The 18,799-nt window shown below is 27.7% G+C and overlaps 4 protein-coding genes across 4 annotated transcripts; all 4 read right to left on the bottom strand.

The window, feature by feature from the left end:
- Positions 1 to 465: 465 nt before the first annotated feature.
- Positions 466 to 1,323, bottom strand: LOC132759011 (uncharacterized). Its single transcript, XM_060750734.1, has 2 exons — positions 1,020 to 1,323; positions 466 to 756 (listed from the first exon to the last, which is right to left on the bottom strand). Exons 1-2 carry the CDS (start codon positions 1,209 to 1,211, stop codon positions 595 to 597), a joined length of 354 nt encoding a protein of 117 aa, XP_060606717.1. The 5' UTR covers positions 1,212 to 1,323; the 3' UTR covers positions 466 to 594.
- A 2,464-nt stretch (positions 1,324 to 3,787) lies between these two features.
- LOC132759012 (uncharacterized) lies at positions 3,788 to 5,483 on the bottom strand. The gene is made up of 3 exons (XM_060750735.1): positions 4,783 to 5,483; positions 4,436 to 4,584; positions 3,788 to 4,172 (listed from the first exon to the last, which is right to left on the bottom strand). Exons 1-3 carry the CDS (start codon positions 4,862 to 4,864, stop codon positions 4,011 to 4,013), a joined length of 393 nt encoding a protein of 130 aa, XP_060606718.1. The 5' UTR covers positions 4,865 to 5,483; the 3' UTR covers positions 3,788 to 4,010.
- A 6,780-nt stretch (positions 5,484 to 12,263) lies between these two features.
- On the bottom strand, positions 12,264 to 15,209 carry LOC132759014 (uncharacterized). The gene is made up of 3 exons (XM_060750738.1): positions 13,567 to 15,209; positions 13,219 to 13,367; positions 12,264 to 12,955 (listed from the first exon to the last, which is right to left on the bottom strand). The coding sequence occupies exons 1-3, from the start codon at positions 13,646 to 13,648 to the stop codon at positions 12,794 to 12,796; spliced, it is 393 nt and encodes a 130-aa protein (XP_060606721.1). The 5' UTR covers positions 13,649 to 15,209; the 3' UTR covers positions 12,264 to 12,793.
- Positions 15,210 to 15,668: 459 nt separating this feature from the next.
- LOC132759013 (uncharacterized) lies at positions 15,669 to 17,623 on the bottom strand. The gene is made up of 3 exons (XM_060750737.1): positions 16,971 to 17,623; positions 16,624 to 16,772; positions 15,669 to 16,360 (listed from the first exon to the last, which is right to left on the bottom strand). The coding sequence occupies exons 1-3, from the start codon at positions 17,050 to 17,052 to the stop codon at positions 16,199 to 16,201; spliced, it is 393 nt and encodes a 130-aa protein (XP_060606720.1). The 5' UTR covers positions 17,053 to 17,623; the 3' UTR covers positions 15,669 to 16,198.
- Positions 17,624 to 18,799: the final 1,176 nt, after the last annotated feature.

The following is an 18,799-nucleotide window of genomic DNA, read 5'->3' on the forward strand; positions in this document are numbered from 1 at the left end:
AAGAATGGTTTTTACTGAGAGGTTTTACAGTATAGCACGATGACCCCTTAAACAGTCTCAATAAAACATTTAAAAGTGAATTATGTTTTTCTTTGACTGAATGTTATGTTCTTTCATTAAATGACCACTTGTCAATATATTTTGTATTTTGCAAGACCGGTCTTTATTGAGAGGTTATGCTGTATGTCATTCTTAAACAGATTCATTGTAGCATTTAAATATACTTTAATATACATTATGTTTGTTTTCATCTTTTCTTATTTGAAAAATGTGTGCTCTTTACATTATCACTTGCCAATACAGTCCATGTTTACCAAGACAGGTTATACAGTATGTCATAATATAAGAGGTTTCTTCAAAGCTATCGCATAAGTTCATATCTGTTTCAAACTAAATCGTTACACACTTTTGATATTTCTATTACACAGCTTAGCATTCTTAATTCTAATAAAGACCAACACCATCTATTTTTTTGTATTTTATTCATAATATTGTAATCAAATAACACATTTTAGCACAGCAGTAACAACAAGTTTACACAACAACAAAATAATGTATGAAAAGCACTAAAAAGGCACATTGTATTCTGTATTATCAATCACATCTGGACAACTCACAAACCACGCTGGTCCACACTCCGGCAGCCCTATCTTGGAACGTTTGCCCACTTGTTGCTGATGATGAAGTGTTAATATTCATCTGTACATTATCGTCTGCTTCTAAACTGGACTTGATCGCTGATGCTGTCTTTTGTACCTGAAATGATTAACAATTGAATATAAAATGATTTATTCGAACGGTGAGATGATGAGGCTTTTATGTAATGCAGTTTTACATAACTATCTAATGTTATTTTTAAATAGGCAAAATATAATTAAGTTTGTACTGATAATTCGATCTGAAATTTATTAATAGTTGAATATGAACATATATGAAATCTGCTAACGAAAAACGACAAACGTAAGTACTACAGGTATAGTTCTTTCGAATACTTTAAGCGTTATATCTGTTTAACATACCTCAGTCCATTTTCTGCTGGAATACTGCTTGTACATGTGACACACTCCTTCGTTGACAGACAAACGGAGAAGTAGACGAAGATGATGAGACTGTTTATCTTCTATGACTGACATCATACTCTGCTGGTCCACATTGGCTATAGCATTCTCTGAAAAAAAGAATAAGAATAGAGTTTGAGAGCTGTTCTGCATTTATATGTAATGTAGTATATGCAATATTTAGCTTAATGTACAAGATGAAAATGAATATTTGTAGTTTCTTTCATTATTAATTCTAACAATTTTTAACTTCAGAACGCTTTATAATGATAAGAGCTTCATGTAAATGTAATGAGTATTGTTCTTACCAAGTTGTGATACAGTCATATCACTGTTGTGAAGAACCACCAACTTGTTGCGAAGACAACACGCTGCTGAGATAATGTCCATGCTGATTTATTTGTAGGCAGATGAAGTCTATTATATATTATAAGACTATGAATTTTGTGTATTAAGGTAATGACCTGGCTTGGTGTAATTTTGCTCAGTGTATATTTTATGAGGTAAAAGGTTTTATGGCTTGGGTCTTGTGCCGTCTGGATATTTATACTGCAATGGTCCATTGTTTTACAGTTTGCATTTTAATTGTTTCGTTAATTTACTTTAATAAGTTGAACACTGCTTATTGCAGAGAGATATTTTTCTTTTGATCACATGTACATAAAAGGAAGATCAAACAAAGTTAATGGCCATTTAAAATCAATCATCATTTAATTGTTTGATAATTGGATTTTTATTAATAATAATTAAAGGCTTTAATTGCGTATTTCTAATTAATTAGTTAATCAGCAAAGTAATTAGTCGAATTAAAACGATTACCAAAAATGATTGCTTAATTCAAATTTAAAATTATACTGAAAACATATTCGTTGTTACTGCGTTTTGTTGCTTAAGTTTATCTGCATTTATTGTGAACTCTTACTTTACAACCGGAACATAAATATTGTAAAATATTATTTTGTAAACCCCTAATGTATTTTATTAATACCTGGGTGAATAAAGATATTTGAATTGAAGAATATTATGAATAACAATATATATTATAAATGCCAGTATTTCGAACAGTAGAACGAATTATAGTCCTCGGAAGACAATTTGTCAATAGAATCCATAATAATATTTCCTAAAAAATCGTTTTTATTGACAGGCTTTTACAGTACAGCTTGCTTAACGGGGGACGTCTTAAAACAGTTTCATTGAACTATTTGAATGTGAATTATATATCTTTTAACTATTATTTTAATGAGTGTTGTGTTCTTTCCTTGTATGACCAGTTTTCAATAGATAGGCCTTTATTGAGAGGTTATACACTATGTTATGCCCGATGAAGCAGTCTTTAAACAGCGTAGTCGTAGCATTTAATGACCACTTGTTAATAAAGACCATATTTATATTTCCTAAAGAATGGTTTTTAATGAGAGGTTTTACAGTAAAGCACGATCACAGTCTCTTTGAAACATTTAAAAGTGAATTGTGTTTTTCTTTTAACTATCTTTTACTAAATGTTGTGTTCTTTTATTAAATGACCACTTGTCAATAGATTTCGTATTTCGCAAAACCGGTCTTTATTGAGAGGTTATCCAGTATGTAATCCTTAAACAGCGTAATTTTAACAGTTGAATATATTTTAACATTATGTTTGTTTTTATCTTTTCATATTTGAAAAAAATGTGTGCTCTTTACATTATCACCATGTTTACAAAGACTGGCCTTTATTGACAGGTTATACAGTATGTCATAATAATTGAGGTTTCTTCACAGCCATCTTATGGTTATATTTAATGTACAGTATGTATGCTTTAACTTCTTATGTTTGAATCTTGTCTTTTTATTAAATGACCACTTGTCAATAAAGGCCATATTTATATTTCCTATAGAATGGTCTTTACTAAGAGGTTTTATAGTAAAGTGCGATGACGGAGGACTCCTTAAAACAGTCTCTTTGAAACATTTGAAAGTGAATTGTGTTTTTCTTTTAACTATCTTTTACTGAATGTTGTGTTCTTTCATTAAATGACCACTTGTCAATAGATTTCGTATTTTGCAACACCGGTTCTTTATTGAGAGGTTATCCAGTATGTAGTCCTTAAACAGCCTAATTGTAATAGTTGAATATATTTCTATATTATTTTGTTTCCATCTTTTCATATTTGAAAAAAAATGTGTGATCTTTACAATATCACTATGTTTACGAAGACTGGCCTTTATTGACAGGTTATACAGTATGTCATAATAATAGAGGTTTCTTCACAGCCATCTGATAGTTAAATTTAATGTATAGTATTTATGCATTATCTGTTAATTTTTTAATCTTGTCTTATTATTAAATGTCAATAAAGGCCATATTTATATTTCCTAAAGAATGGTTTTTACTGAGAGGTTTTACAGTATAGCACGATGACCCCTTAAACAGTCTCAATAAAACATTTAAAAGTGAATTATGTTTTTCTTTGACTGAATGTTATGTTCTTTCATTAAATGACCACTTGTCAATATATTTTGTATTTTGCAAGACCGGTCTTTATTGAGAGGTTATGCTGTATGTCATTCTTAAACAGATTCATTGTAGCATTTAAATATACTTTAATATACATTATGTTTGTTTTCATCTTTTCTTATTTGAAAAATGTGTGCTCTTTACATTATCACTTGCCAATACAGTCCATGTTTACCAAGACAGGTTATACAGTATGTCATAATATAAGAGGTTTCTTCAAAGCTATCGCATAAGTTCATATCTGTTTCAAACTAAATCGTTACACACTTTTGATATTTCTATTACACAGCTTAGCATTCTTAATTCTAATAAAGACCAACACCATCTATTTTTTTGTATTTTATTCATAATATTGTAATCAAATAACACATTTTAGCACAGCAGTAACAACAAGTTTACACAACAACAAAATAATATATGAAAAGCACTAAAAAGGCACATTGTATTCTGTATTATCAATCACATCTGGACAACTCACAAACCACGCTGGTCCACACTCCGGCAGCCCTATCTTGGAACGTTTGCCCACTTGTTGCTGATGATGAAGTGTTAATATTCATCTGTACATTATCGTCTGCTTCTAAACTGGACTTGATCGCTGATGCTGTCTTTTGTACCTGAAATGATTAACAATTGAATATAAAATGATTTATTCGAACGGTGAAATGATGAGGCTTTTATGTAATGCAGTTTTACATAACTATCTAATGTTATTTTTAAATAGGCAAAATATAATTAAGTTAGTACTGATAATTCGATCTGAAATTTATTAATAGTTGAATATGAACATATATGAAATCTGCTAACGAAAAACGACAAACGTAAGTACTACAGGTATAGTTCTTTCGAATACTTTAAGCGTTATATCTGTTTAACATACCTCAGTCCATTTTCTGCTGGAATACTGCTTGTACATGTGACACACTCCTTCGTTGACAGACAAACGGAGAAGTAGACGAAGATGATGAGACTGTTTATCTTCTATGACTGACATCATACTCTGCTGGTCCACATTGGCTATAGCATTCTCTGAAAAAAAGAATAAGAATAGAGTTTGAGAGCTGTTCTGCATTTATATGTAATGTAGTATATGCAATATTTAGCTTAATGTACAAGATGAAAATGAATATTTGTAGTTTCTTTCATTATTAATTCTAACAATTTTTAACTTCAGAACGCTTTATAATGATAAGAGCTACATGTAAATGTAATGAGTATTGTTCTTACCAAGTTGTGATACAGTCATATCACTGTTGTGAAGAGCCACCAACTTGTTGCGAAGAAAACACGCTGCTGAGATAATGTCCATGCTGATTTATTTGTAGGCAGATGAAGTCTATTATATATTATAAGACTATGAATTTTGTGTATTAAGGTAATGACCTGGCTTGGTATAATTTTGCTCAGTGTATATTTTATGAGGTAAAAGGTTTTATGGCTTGGGTCTTGTGCCGTCTGGATATTTATACTGCAATGGTCCATTGTTTTACAGTTTGCATTTTAATTGTTTCGTTAATTTACTTTAATAAGTTGAACACTGCTTATTGCAGAGAGATATTTTTCTTTTGATCACATGTACATAAAAGGAAGATCAAACAAAGTTAATGGCCATTTAAAATCAATCATCATTTAATTGTTTGATAATTGGATTTTTATTAATAATAATTAAAGGCTTTAATTGCGTATTTCTAATTAATTAGTTAATCAGCAAAGTAATTAGTCGAATTAAAACGATTACCAAAAATGATTGCTTAATTCAAATTTAAAATTATACTGAAAACATATTCGTTGTTACTGCGTTTTGTTGCTTAAGTTTATCTGCATTTATTGTGAACTCTTACTTTACAACCGGAACATAAATATTGTAAAATATTATTTTGTAAACCCCTTATGTATTTTATTAATACCTGGGTGAATAAAGATATCTGAATTGAAGAATATTATGAATAACTAAATGCCAGTATTTCGAACAGTAGAACGAATTATAGTCTTCGGAAGACAATTTGTCAATAGAATCCATAATTATATTTCCTAAAAAATCGTTTTTATTGACAGGCTTTTACAGTACAGCTTGCTTAACGGGGGACGTCTTATAACAGTTTCATTGAACTATTTGAATGTGAATTATATATCTTTTAACTATTATTTTAATGAGTGTTGTATTCTTTCCTTGTATGACCAGTTTTCAATAGATAGGCCTTTATTGAGAGGTTATACACTATGTTATGCCTGATGAAGCAGTCTTTAAACAGCGTAGTCGTTAGCATTTAATGACCACTTGTTAATAAAGACCATATTTATATTTCCTAAAGAATGGTTTTTTTCAAAAAAGTTTTTTAACCCTTTTTTTAAAATTTTTTTAAATTTTTTATAAAAATTTTTTTAAAAAAATATTTTTTAAAAATTTTTTTTAATTTTAAAATTTTTTAAAAAAAAGTTTTCCCCCAAAAAAATTTTTTTTAAAATTTTATTTTTTTTTTAATTTTTTTTTTATTAATAAAAACCAAAATTTTTTTTAAAAGGTTTTCTTTTTAAAAAATTAAAAAATTTTTTTTTAAATTTAAAAATTTTTTAATTTTTTTTATTTTTTATTTAAAAAACCTTTTTAATTTTAAATTTTAAAAGAAGGGTTTTCTTTTAAAAAATTTAAAGTTTTTTTAAAAATTTTAATTTAATTTTTTTTTTCAAATTTTTTTTGAATTTCTTTTAATTCATTTTCCCCCAAAAACCCCTTTTTTTTTTTAAATATTTATAAAATTAAATTTTTTAAAAATAACCAAATTTTTTTAAAAAAAAAGGGAAAAAAATTTTTAAAATTTGATTTTTAAAATAGGGGCCCCCATTTTTAAACCCCAATTTTTCCATTTTTTGGGTAAAAAATTTAAAAAAATTTTGAAATAAAGGCCTTTTATTTCTTTTTTAAAAAAACCTTTTTTTTTTTTTTAAAGAAAAAATTACTTTTTTGGGTTTTTAAAATTTTTTTAAAAAAAAAAAATTTTTAAAGGAATTGATTGATTTTTTTTTGAATTTAAAAAAATTGAAAAAAAAACCCGGAATTAAAATTTTTTTTGGGTCTTTAAATTTTTTTTTTAAATTTTTTCTTAAACTGGGTTTTGAAATTTTTTTTTAAAACCAAAGAAACGGGGAAAAAAATTTTTCAATTTGTTTACTTTTTTTAAAATTTTTAAAACTTTTTTTTTTGGGAAAATTTGTAATAAATTTTTTTAAAAACAAATAAAAAAATTGGTTTTTTTCCAAAAAAAAAACCCTTTTACTTGGAAGCTTTTTAAAAAAAGTAAAAATAAAAATTTTTCTTATAAATTTTTTAAATGGAAAAATTGTTGACAAAAAAATTTGGGGTTTATTTTTTTTATTTTCTAATTTTAAAATTGGTAATTTTTTAAAAAAAATTTTTTTTTTTGGGCCCCTTTTATTTTGGAACAATTTTTTGGGGCCCAAATTTAATTTTGGATTTTTTCAAATTTATTTAATTTTTTAAAAACTTTTTTAAAAAAATGTTTTAAATTTTTTCCTTTTTAAAAGTAAAAAAAGGGGGGGGGCCCCTTTTTAAAAATTGAAATTATTTTTTAATTTTTAAATTTTTTTTAAATTTATTTAATAAAAAATTTTTTTTTTTAAAATTTCTTTATAATTTAAAAAAAAAATAAATTTTTACTTTTTTTTGTTTTAAAATTTTTTTTTAAAAATTTTTAAAAAAAAATTTTAATTTATTTTTTAATTTTTTTTAAATTTTTAATTAAAAAAAAAAATTTTTTAATTAAAATTTTTTTAAAAAAAAAAAAGTTTTCTTTTTTTTTAATTTTAATTTATTTATTTTTTAAAAAAGTTTTTTTAAAAAATTTTTTTGAAATTTTTTTTGTAATTAAAAGAAAAAAAAAAAAAAAAAAAAAAAAAAAAAAAAAAAAAAAAAAAAAAAAAAAAAAAAAAAAAAAAAAAAAAAAAAAAAAAAAAAAAAAAAAAAAAAAAAAAAAAAAAAAAAAAAAAAAAAAAAAAAAAAAAAAAAAAAAAAAAAAAAAAAAAAAAAAAAAAAAAAAAAAAAAAAAAAAAAAAAAAAAAAAAAAAAAAAAAAAAAAAAAAAAAAAAAAAAAAAAAAAAAAAAAAAAAAAAAAAAAAAAAAAAAAAAAAAAAAAAAAAAAAAAAAAAAAAAAAAAAAAAAAAAAAAAAAAAAAAAAAAAAAAAAAAAAAAAAAAAAAAAAAAAAAAAAAAAAAAAAAAAAAAAAAAAAAAAAAAAAAAAAAAAAAAAAAAAAAAAAAAAAAAAAAAAAAAAAAAAAAAAAAAAAAAAAAAAAAAAAAAAAAAAAAAAAAAAAAAAAAAAAAAAAAAAAAAAAAAAAAAAAAAAAAAAAAAAAAAAAAAAAAAAAAAAAAAAAAAAAAAAAAAAAAAAAAAAAAAAAAAAAAAAAAAAAAAAAAAAAAAAAAAAAAAAAAAAAAAAAAAAAAAAAAAAAAAAAAAAAAAAAAAAAAAAAAAAAAAAAAAAAAAAAAAAAAAAAAAAAAAAAAAAAAAAAAAAAAAAAAAAAAAAAAAAAAAAAAAAAAAAAAAAAAAAAAAAAAAAAAAAAAAAAAAAAAAAAAAAAAAAAAAAAAAAAAAAAAAAAAAAAAAAAAAAAAAAAAAAAAAAAAAAAAAAAAAAAAAAAAAAAAAAAAAAAAAAAAAAAAAAAAAAAAAAAAAAAAAAAAAAAAAAAAAAAAAAAAAAAAAAAAAAAAAAAAAAAAAAAAAAAAAAAAAAAAAAAAAAAAAAAAAAAAAAAAAAAAAAAAAAAAAAAAAAAAAAAAAAAAAAAAAAAAAAAAAAAAAAAAAAAAAAAAAAAAAAAAAAAAAAAAAAAAAAAAAAAAAAAAAAAAAAAAAAAAAAAAAAAAAAAAAAAAAAAAAAAAAAAAAAAAAAAAAAAAAAAAAAAAAAAAAAAAAAAAAAAAAAAAAAAAAAAAAAAAAAAAAAAAAAAAAAAAAAAAAAAAAAAAAAAAAAAAAAAAAAAAAAAAAAAAAAAAAAAAAAAAAAAAAAAAAAAAAAAAAAAAAAAAAAAAAAAAAAAAAAAAAAAAAAAAAAAAAAAAAAAAAAAAAAAAAAAAAAAAAAAAAAAAAAAAAAAAAAAAAAAAAAAAAAAAAAAAAAAAAAAAAAAAAAAAAAAAAAAAAAAAAAAAAAAAAAAAAAAAAAAAAAAAAAAAAAAAAAAAAAAAAAAAAAAAAAAAAAAAAAAAAAAAAAAAAAAAAAAAAAAAAAAAAAAAAAAAAAAAAAAAAAAAAAAAAAAAAAAAAAAAAAAAAAAAAAAAAAAAAAAAAAAAAAAAAAAAAAAAAAAAAAAAAAAAAAAAAAAAAAAAAAAAAAAAAAAAAAAAAAAAAAAAAAAAAAAAAAAAAAAAAAAAAAAAAAAAAAAAAAAAAAAAAAAAAAAAAAAAAAAAAAAAAAAAAAAAAAAAAAAAAAAAAAAAAAAAAAAAAAAAAAAAAAAAAAAAAAAAAAAAAAAAAAAAAAAAAAAAAAAAAAAAAAAAAAAAAAAAAAAAAAAAAAAAAAAAAAAAAAAAAAAAAAAAAAAAAAAAAAAAAAAAAAAAAAAAAAAAAAAAAAAAAAAAAAAAAAAAAAAAAAAAAAAAAAAAAAAAAAAAAAAAAAAAAAAAAAAAAAAAAAAAAAAAAAAAAAAAAAAAAAAAAAAAAAAAAAAAAAAAAAAAAAAAAAAAAAAAAAAAAAAAAAAAAAAAAAAAAAAAAAAAAAAAAAAAAAAAAAAAAAAAAAAAAAAAAAAAAAAAAAAAAAAAAAAAAAAAAAAAAAAAAAAAAAAAAAAAAAAAAAAAAAAAAAAAAAAAAAAAAAAAAAAAAAAAAAAAAAAAAAAAAAAAAAAAAAAAAAAAAAAAAAAAAAAAAAAAAAAAAAAAAAAAAAAAAAAAAAAAAAAAAAAAAAAAAAAAAAAAAAAAAAAAAAAAAAAAAAAAAAAAAAAAAAAAAAAAAAAAAAAAAAAAAAAAAAAAAAAAAAAAAAAAAAAAAAAAAAAAAAAAAAAAAAAAAAAAAAAAAAAAAAAAAAAAAAAAAAAAAAAAAAAAAAAAAAAAAAAAAAAAAAAAAAAAAAAAAAAAAAAAAAAAAAAAAAAAAAAAAAAAAAAAAAAAAAAAAAAAAAAAAAAAAAAAAAAAAAAAAAAAAAAAAAAAAAAAAAAAAAAAAAAAAAAAAAAAAAAAAAAAAAAAAAAAAAAAAAAAAAAAAAAAAAAAAAAAAAAAAAAAAAAAAAAAAAAAAAAAAAAAAAAAAAAAAAAAAAAAAAAAAAAAAAAAAAAAAAAAAAAAAAAAAAAAAAAAAAAAAAAAAAAAAAAAAAAAAAAAAAAAAAAAAAAAAAAAAAAAAAAAAAAAAAAAAAAAAAAAAAAAAAAAAAAAAAAAAAAAAAAAAAAAAAAAAAAAAAAAAAAAAAAAAAAAAAAAAAAAAAAAAAAAAAAAAAAAAAAAAAAAAAAAAAAAAAAAAAAAAAAAAAAAAAAAAAAAAAAAAAAAAAAAAAAAAAAAAAAAAAAAAAAAAAAAAAAAAAAAAAAAAAAAAAAAAAAAAAAAAAAAAAAAAAAAAAAAAAAAAAAAAAAAAAGGGGGGGGGGGGGGGGGGGGGGGGGGGGGGGGGGGGGGGGGGGGGGGGGGGGGGGGGGGGGGGGGGGGGGGGGGGGGGGGGGGGGGGGGGGGGGGGGGGGGGGGGGGGGGGGGGGGGGGGGGGGGGGGGGGGGGGGGGGGGGGGGGGGGGGGGGGGGGGGGGGGGGGGGGGGGGGGGGGGGGGGGGGGGGGGGGGGGGGGGGGGGGGGGGGGGGGGGGGGGGGGGGGGGGGGGGGGGGGGGGGGGGGGGGGGGGGGGGGGGGGGGGGGGGGGGGGGGGGGGGGGGGGGGGGGGGGGGGGGGGGGGGGGGGGGGGGGGGGGGGGGGGGGGGGGGGGGGGGGGGGGGGGGGGGGGGGGGGGGGGGGGGGGGGGGGGGGGGGGGGGGGGGGGGGGGGGGGGGGGGGGGGGGGGGGGGGGGGGGGGGGGGGGGGGGGGGGGGGGGGGGGGGGGGGGGGGGGGGGGGGGGGGGGGGGGGGGGGGGGGGGGGGGGGGGGGGGGGGGGGGGGGGGGGGGGGGGGGGGGGGGGGGGGGGGGGGGGGGGGGGGGGGGGGGGGGGGGGGGGGGGGGGGGGGGGGGGGGGGGGGGGGGGGGGGGGGGGGGGGGGGGGGGGGGGGGGGGGGGGGGGGGGGGGGGGGGGGGGGGGGGGGGGGGGGGGGGGGGGGGGGGGGGGGGGGGGGGGGGGGGGGGGGGGGGGGGGGGGGGGGGGGGGGGGGGGGGGGGGGGGGGGGGGGGGGGGGGGGGGGGGGGGGGGGGGGGGGGGGGGGGGGGGGGGGGGGGGGGGGGGGGGGGGGGGGGGGGGGGGGGGGGGGGGGGGGGGGGGGGGGGGGGGGGGGGGGGGGGGGGGGGGGGGGGGGGGGGGGGGGGGGGGGGGGGGGGGGGGGGGGGGGGGGGGGGGGGGGGGGGGGGGGGGGGGGGGGGGGGGGGGGGGGGGGGGGGGGGGATTATATATCTTTTAACTATTATTTTAATGAGTGTTGTGTTCTTTCCTTGTATGACCAGTTTTCAATAGATAGGCCTTTATTGAGAGGTTTTACACTATGTTATGCCTGATGAAGCAGTCTTTAAACAGCGTAGTCGTAGCATTTAATGACCACTTGTTAATAAAGACCATATTTATATTTCCTAAAGAATGGTTTTTAATGAGAGGTTTTACAGTAAAGCACGATCACAGTCTCTTTGAAACATTTAAAAGTGAATTGTGTTTTTCTTTTAACTATCTTTTACTGAATGTTGTGTTCTTTCATTAAATGACCACTTGTCAATAGATTTCGTATTTCGCAATACCGGTCTTTATTGAGAGGTTATCCAGTATGTAATCCTTAAACAGCGTAATTTTAACAGTTGAATATATTTTTACATTATGTTTGTTTTTATCTTTTCATATTTGAAAAAAATGTGTGCTCTTTACATTATCACCATGTTTACAAAGACTGGCCTTTATTGACAGGTTATACAGTATGTCATAATAATTGAGGTTTCTTCACAGCCATCTTATGGTTATATTTAATGTACAGTATGTATGCTTTAACTTCTTATGTTTGAATCTTGTCTTTTTATTAAATGATCACTTGTCAATAAAGGCCATATTTATATTTCCTATAGAATGGTCTTTACTAAGAGGTTTTATAGTAAAGTGCGATGACGGAGGACTCCTTAAAACAGTCTCTTTGAAACATTTGAAAGTGAATTGTGTTTTTCTTTTAACTATCTTTTACTGAATGTTGTGTTCTTTCATTAAATGACCATGTGTCAATAGATTTCGTATTTTGCAACACCGGTTCTTTATTGAGAGGTTATCCAGTATGTAGTCCTTAAACAGCCTAATTGTAATAGTTGAATATATTTCTATATTATTTTGTTTCCATCTTTTCATATTTGAAAAAAAATGTGTGATCTTTACAATACCACACTATGTTTACGAAGACTGGCCTTTATTGACAGGTTATACAGTATGTCATAATAATAGAGGTTTCTTCACAGCCATCTGATAGTTAAATTTAATGTATAGTATTTATGCATTATCTGTTAATTTTTTAATCTTGTCTTATTATTAAATGTCAATAAAGGCCATATTTATATTTCCTAAAGAATGGTTTTTACTGAGAGGTTTTACAGTATAGCACGATGACCCCTTAAACAGTCTCAATAAAACATTTAAAAGTGAATTATGTTTTTCTTTGACTGAATGTTATGTTCTTTCATTAAATGACCACTTGTCAATATATTTTGTATTTTGCAAGACCGGTCTTTATTGAGAGGTTATGCTGTATGTCATTCTTCCACAGATTCATTGTAGCATTTAAATATACTTTAATATACATTATGTTTGTTTTCATCTTTTCTTATTTGAAAAATGTGTGCTCTTTACATTATCACTTGCCAATACAGTCCATGTTTACCAAGACAGGTTATACAGTATGTCATAATATAAGAGGTTTCTTCAAAGCTATCGCATAAGTTCATATCTGTTTCAAACTAAATCGTTACACACTTTTGATATTTCTATTACACAGCTTAGCATTCTTAATTCTAATAAAGACCAACACCATCTATTTTTTTGTATTTTATTCATAATATTGTAATCAAATAACACATTTTAGCACAGCAGTAACAACAAGTTTACACAACAACAAAATAATATATGAAAAGCACTAAAAAGGCACATTGTATTCTGTATTATCAATCACATCTGGACAACTCACAAACCACGCTGGTCCACACTCCGGCAGCCCTATCTTGGAACGTTTGCCCACTTGTTGCTGATGATGAAGTGTTAATATTCATCTGTACATTATCGTCTGCTTCTAAACTGGACTTGATCGCTGATGCTGTCTTTTGTACCTGAAATGATTAACAATTGAATATAAAATGATTTATTCGAACGGTGAAATGATGAGGCTTTTATGTAATGCAGTTTTACATAACTATCTTATGTTATTTTTAAATAGGCAAAATATAATAACGTTAGTACTGATAATTCGATCTGAAATTTATTAATAGTTGAATATGAACATATATGAAATCTGCTAACGAAAAACGACAAACGTAAGTACTACAGGTATAGTTCTTTCGAATACTTTAAGCGTTATATCTGTTTAACATACCTCAGTCCATTTTCTGCTGGAATACTGCTTGTACATGTGACACACTCCTTCGTTGACAGACAAACGGAGAAGTAGACGAAGATGATGAGACTGTTTATCTTCTATGACTGACATCATACTCTGCTGGTCCACATTGGCTATAGCATTCTCTGAAAAAAAAGAATAAGAATAGAGTTTGAGAGCTGTTCTGCATTTATATGTAATGTAGTATATGCAATATTTAGCTTAATGTACAAGATGAAAATGAATATTTGTAGTTTCTTTCATTATTAATTCTAACAATTTTTAACTTCAGAACGCTTTATAATGATAAGAGCTACATGTAAATGTAATGAGTATTGTTCTTACCAAGTTGTGATACAGTCATATCACTGTTGTGAAGAGCCACCAACTTGTTGCGAAGACAACACGCTGCTGAGATAATGTCCATGCTGATTTATTTGTAGGCAGATGAAGTCTATTATATATTATAAGACTATGAATTTTGTGTATTAAGGTAATGACCTGGCTTGGTATAATTTTGCTCAGTGTATATTTTATGAGGTAAAAGGTTTTATGGCTTGGGTCTTGTGCCGTCTGGATATTTATACTGCAATGGTCCATTGTTTTACAGTTTGCATTTTAATTGTTTCGTTAATTTACTTTAATAAGTTGAACACTGCTTATTGCAGAGAGATATTTTTCTTTTGATCACATGTACATAAAAGGAAGATCAAACAAAGTTAATGGCCATTTAAAATCAATCATCATTTAATTGTTTGATAATTGGATTTTTATTAATAATAATTAAAGGCTTTAATTGCGTATTTCTAATTAATTAGTTAATCAGCAAAGTAATTAGTCGAATTAAAACGATTACCAAAAATGATTGCTTAATTCAAATTTAAAATTATACTGAAAACATATTCGTTGTTACTGCGTTTTGTTGCTTAAGTTTGTCTGCATTTATTGTGAACTCTTACTTTACAACCGGAACATAAATATTGTAAAATATTATTTTGTAAACCCCTTATGTATTTTATTAATACCTGGGTGAATAAAGATATTTGAATTGAAGAATATTATGAATAACTAAATGCCAGTATTTCGAACAGTAGAACGAATTATAGTCCTCGGAAGACAATTTGTCAATAGAATCCATAATTATATTTCCTAAAAAATCGTTTTTATTGACAGGCTTTTACAGTACAGCTTGCTTAACGGGGGACGTCTTAAAACAGTTTCATTGAACTATTTGAATGTGAATTATATATCTTTTAACTATTATTTTAATGAGTGTTGTATTCTTTCCTTGTATGACCAGTTTTCAATAGATAGGCCTTTATTGAGAGGTTATACACTATGTTATGCCTGATGAAGCAGTCTTTAAACAGCGTAGTCGTAGCATTTAATGACCACTTGTTAATAAAGACCATATTTATATTTCCTAAAGAATGGTTTTTAATGAGAGGTTTTACAGTAAAGCACGATCACAGTCTCTTTGAAACATTTAAAAGTGAATTGTGTTTTTCTTTTAACTATCTTTTACTGAATGTTGTGTTCTTTCATTAAATGACCACTTGTCAATAGATTTCGTATTTCGCAATACCGGTCTTTATTGAGAGGTTATCCAGTATGTAATCCTTAAACAGCGTAATTTTAACAGTTGAATATATTTTTACATTATGTTTGTTTTTATCTTTTCATATTTGAAAAAAATGTGTGCTCTTTACATTATCACCATGTTTACAAAGACTGGCCTTTATTGACAGGTTATACAGTATGTCATTATAATTGAGGTTTCTTCACAGCCATCTTATGGTTATATTTAATGTACAGTATGTATGCTTTAACTTCTTATGTTTGAATCTTGTCTTTTTATTAAATGACCACTTGTCAATAAAGGCCATATTTATATTTCCTATAGAATGGTCTTTACTAAGAGGTTTTATAGTAAAGTGCGATGACGGAGGACTCCTTAAAACAGTCTCTTTGAAACATTTGAAAGTGAATTGTGTTTTTCTTTTAACTATCTTTTACTGAATGTTGTGTTCTTTCATTAAATGACCACTTGTCAATAGATTTCGTATTTTGCAACACCGGTTCTTTATTGAGAGGTTATCCAGTATGTAGTCCTTAAACAGCCTAATTGTAATAGTTGAATATATTTCTATATTATTTTGTTTCCATCTTTTCATATTTGAAAAAAATGTGTGATCTTTACAATATCACTATGTTTACGAAGACTGGCCTTTATTGACAGGTTATACAGTATGTCATAATAATAGAGGTTTCTTCACAGCCATCTGATAGTTAAATTTAATGTATAGTATTTATGCATTATCTGTTAATTTTTTAATCTTGTCTTATTATTAAATGTCAATAAAGGCCATATTTATATTTCCTAAAGAATGGTTTTTACTGAGAGGTTTTACAGTATAGCACGATGACCCCTTAAACAGTCTCAATAAAACATTTAAAAGTGAATTATGTTTTTCTTTGACTGAATGTTATGTTCTTTCATTAAATGACCACTTGTCAATATATTTTGTATTTTGCAAGACCGGTCTTTATTGAGAGGTTATGCTGTATGTCATTCTTCCACAGATTCATTGTAGCATTTAAATATACTTTAATATACATTATGTTTGTTTTCATCTTTTCTTATTTGAAAAATGTGTGCTCTTTACATTATCACTTGCCAATACAGTCCATGTTTACCAAGACAGGTTATACAGTATGTCATAATATAAGAGGTTTCTTCAAAGCTATCGCATAAGTTCATATCTGTTTCAAACTAAATCGTTACACACTTTTGATATTTCTATTACACAGCTTAGCATTCTTAATTCTAATAAAGACCAACACCATCTATTTTTTTGTATTTTATTCATAATATTGTAATCAAATAACACATTTTAGCACAGCAGTAACAACAAGTTTACACAACAACAAAATAATATATGAAAAGCACTAAAAAGGCACATTGTATTCTGTATTATCAATCACATCTGGACAACTCACAAACCACGCTGGTCCACACTCCGGCAGCCCTATCTTGGAACGTTTGCCCACTTGTTGCTGATGATGAAGTGTTAATATTCATCTGTACATTATCGTCTGCTTCTAAACTGGACTTGATCGCTGATGCTGTCTTTTGTACCTGAAATGATTAACAATTGAATATAAAATGATTTATTCGAACGGTGAAATGATGAGGCTTTTATGTAATGCAGTTTTACATAACTATCTAATGTTATTTTTAAATAGGCAAAATATAATTAAGTTAGTACTGATAATTCGATCTGAAATTTATTAATAGTTGAATATGAACATATATGAAATCTGCTAACGAAAAACGACAAACGTAAGTACTACAGGTATAGTTCTTTCGAATACTTTAAGCGTTATATCTGTTTAACATACCTCAGTCCATTTTCTGCTGGAATACTGCTTGTACATGTGACACACTCCTTCGTTGACAGACAAACGGAGAAGTAGACGAAGATGATGAGACTGTTTATCTTCTATGACTGACATCATACTCTGCTGGTCCACATTGGCTATAGCATTCTCTGAAAAAAAGAATAAGAATAGAGTTTGAGAGCTGTTCTGCATTTATATGTAATGTAGTATATGCAATATTTAGCTTAATGTACAAGATGAAAATGAATATTTGTAGTTTCTTTCATTATTAATTCTAACAATTTTTAACTTCAGAACGCTTTATAATGATAAGAGCTACATGTAAATGTAATGAGTATTGTTCTTACCAAGTTGTGATACAGTCATATCACTGTTGTGAAGAGCCACCAACTTGTTGCGAAGACAACACGCTGCTGAGATAATGTCCATGCTGATTTATTTGTAGGCAGATGAAGTCTATTATATATTATAAGACTATGAATTTTGTGTATTAAGGTAATGACCTGGCTTGGTATAATTTTGCTCAGTGTATATTTTATGAGGTAAAAGGTTTTATGGCTTGGGTCTTGTGCCGTCTGGATATTTATACTGCAATGGTCCATTGTTTTACAGTTTGCATTTTAATTGTTTCGTTAATTTACTTTAATAAGTTGAACACTGCTTATTGCAGAGAGATATTTTTCTTTTGATCACATGTACATAAAAGGAAGATCAAACAAAGTTAATGGCCATTTAAAATCAATCATCATTTAATTGTTTGATAATTGGATTTTTATTAATAATAATTAAAGGCTTTAATTGCGTATTTCTAATTAATTAGTTAATCAGCAAAGTAATTAGTCGAATTAAAACGATTACCAAAAATGATTGCTTAATTCAAATTTAAAATTATACTGAAAACATATTCGTTGTTACTGCGTTTTGTTGCTTAAGTTTATCTGCATTTATTGTGAACTCTTACTTTACAACCGGAACATAAATATTGTAAAATATTATTTTGTAAACCCTTATGTATTTTATTAATACCTGGGTGAATAAAGATATTTGAATTGAAGAAAGAATATTATGAATAACTAAATGCCAGTATTTCGAACAGTAGAACGAATTATAGTCCTCGGAAGACAATTTGTCAATAGAATCCATAATTATATTTCCTAAAATATCGTTTTTATTGGCAGGCTTTTACAGTACAGCTTGCTTAACGGGGGACGTCTTAAAACAGTTTCATTGAACTATTTGAATGTGAATTATATATCTTTTAACTATTATTTTAATGAGTGTTGTATTCTTTCCTTGTATGACCAGTTTTCAATAGATAGGCCTTTATTGAGAGGTTATACACTATGTTATGCCTGATGAAGCAGTCTTTAAACAGCGTAGTCGTAGCATTTAATGACCACTTGTTAATAAAGACCATATTTATATTTCCTAAAGAATGGTTTTTAATGAGAGGTTTTACAGTAAAGCACGATCACAGTCTCTTTGAAACATTTAAAAGTGAATTGTGTTTTTCTTTTAACTATCTTTTACTGAATGTTGTGTTCTTTCATTAAATGACCACTTGTCAATAGATTTCGTATTTCGCAATACCGGTCTTTATTGAGAGGTTATCCAGTATGTAATCCTTAAACAGCGTAATTTTAACAGTTGAATATATTTTTACATTATGTTTGTTTTTATCTTTTCATATTTGAAAAAAATGTGTGCTCTTTACATTATCACCATGTTTACAAAGACTGGTCGTTATTGACAGGTTATACAGTATGTCATAATAATTGAGGTTTCTTCACAGCTATCTTATAGTTATATTTAATGTACAGTATGTATGCTTTACCTTTTAATGTTTGAATCTTGTCTTTTTATTAAATGACCACTTGTCAATAAAGGCCATATTTATATTTCCTAAAGAATGGTCTTTACTAAGAGGTTTTATAGTATAAGTACGATGACGGAGGACTCCTTAAAACAGTTTCATTGAAACATTTGAAAGTGAATTAGGTTTTTTTAACTATTTTTTACTGAATGTTGTGTTCTTTCATTAAATGACCACTTGTCAATAGATTTCGTATTTTGCAACACTGGTCTGTATTGAAAAGTTATCCAGTATGTAGCCCATAAACAGTGGAATTGTAATAGGAATATATTTCTACATTATTTTTGTTTCCATCTTTTCGTA

This window comes from Ruditapes philippinarum, unplaced genomic scaffold, assembly GCF_026571515.1.
Source record: "Ruditapes philippinarum isolate M1 unplaced genomic scaffold, ASM2657151v2 ctg3315_1_1_1_1, whole genome shotgun sequence".
In the NCBI taxonomy this organism is placed as follows: Eukaryota; Metazoa; Mollusca; class Bivalvia; order Venerida; family Veneridae; genus Ruditapes; species Ruditapes philippinarum.

Bases quoted from the DNA above. Each gene is read 5' to 3' on its own strand.
- LOC132759012 (XM_060750735.1), bottom strand. From the start codon at position 4,864: ATGGACATTATCTCAGCAGCGTGTTTTCTTCGCAACAAGTTGGTGGCT. The intron at 4,585-4,782 runs GTAAGAACAATA...TCTTTTTTTCAG, and splicing joins TATGACTGTATCACAACTTG to AGAATGCTATAGCCAATGTG. The intron at 4,173-4,435 runs GTATGTTAAACA...TAATCATTTCAG, and splicing joins CCAGCAGAAAATGGACTGAG to GTACAAAAGACAGCATCAGC.
- LOC132759013 (XM_060750737.1), bottom strand. From the start codon at position 17,052: ATGGACATTATCTCAGCAGCGTGTTGTCTTCGCAACAAGTTGGTGGCT. The intron at 16,773-16,970 runs GTAAGAACAATA...TCTTTTTTTCAG, and splicing joins TATGACTGTATCACAACTTG to AGAATGCTATAGCCAATGTG. The intron at 16,361-16,623 runs GTATGTTAAACA...TAATCATTTCAG, and splicing joins CCAGCAGAAAATGGACTGAG to GTACAAAAGACAGCATCAGC.
- LOC132759011 (XM_060750734.1), bottom strand. From the start codon at position 1,211: ATGCAGAACAGCTCTCAAACTCTATTCTTATTCTTTTTTTCAGAGAAT. The intron at 757-1,019 runs GTATGTTAAACA...TAATCATTTCAG, and splicing joins CCAGCAGAAAATGGACTGAG to GTACAAAAGACAGCATCAGC.
- LOC132759014 (XM_060750738.1), bottom strand. From the start codon at position 13,648: ATGGACATTATCTCAGCAGCGTGTTGTCTTCGCAACAAGTTGGTGGCT. The intron at 13,368-13,566 runs GTAAGAACAATA...CTTTTTTTTCAG, and splicing joins TATGACTGTATCACAACTTG to AGAATGCTATAGCCAATGTG. The intron at 12,956-13,218 runs GTATGTTAAACA...TAATCATTTCAG, and splicing joins CCAGCAGAAAATGGACTGAG to GTACAAAAGACAGCATCAGC.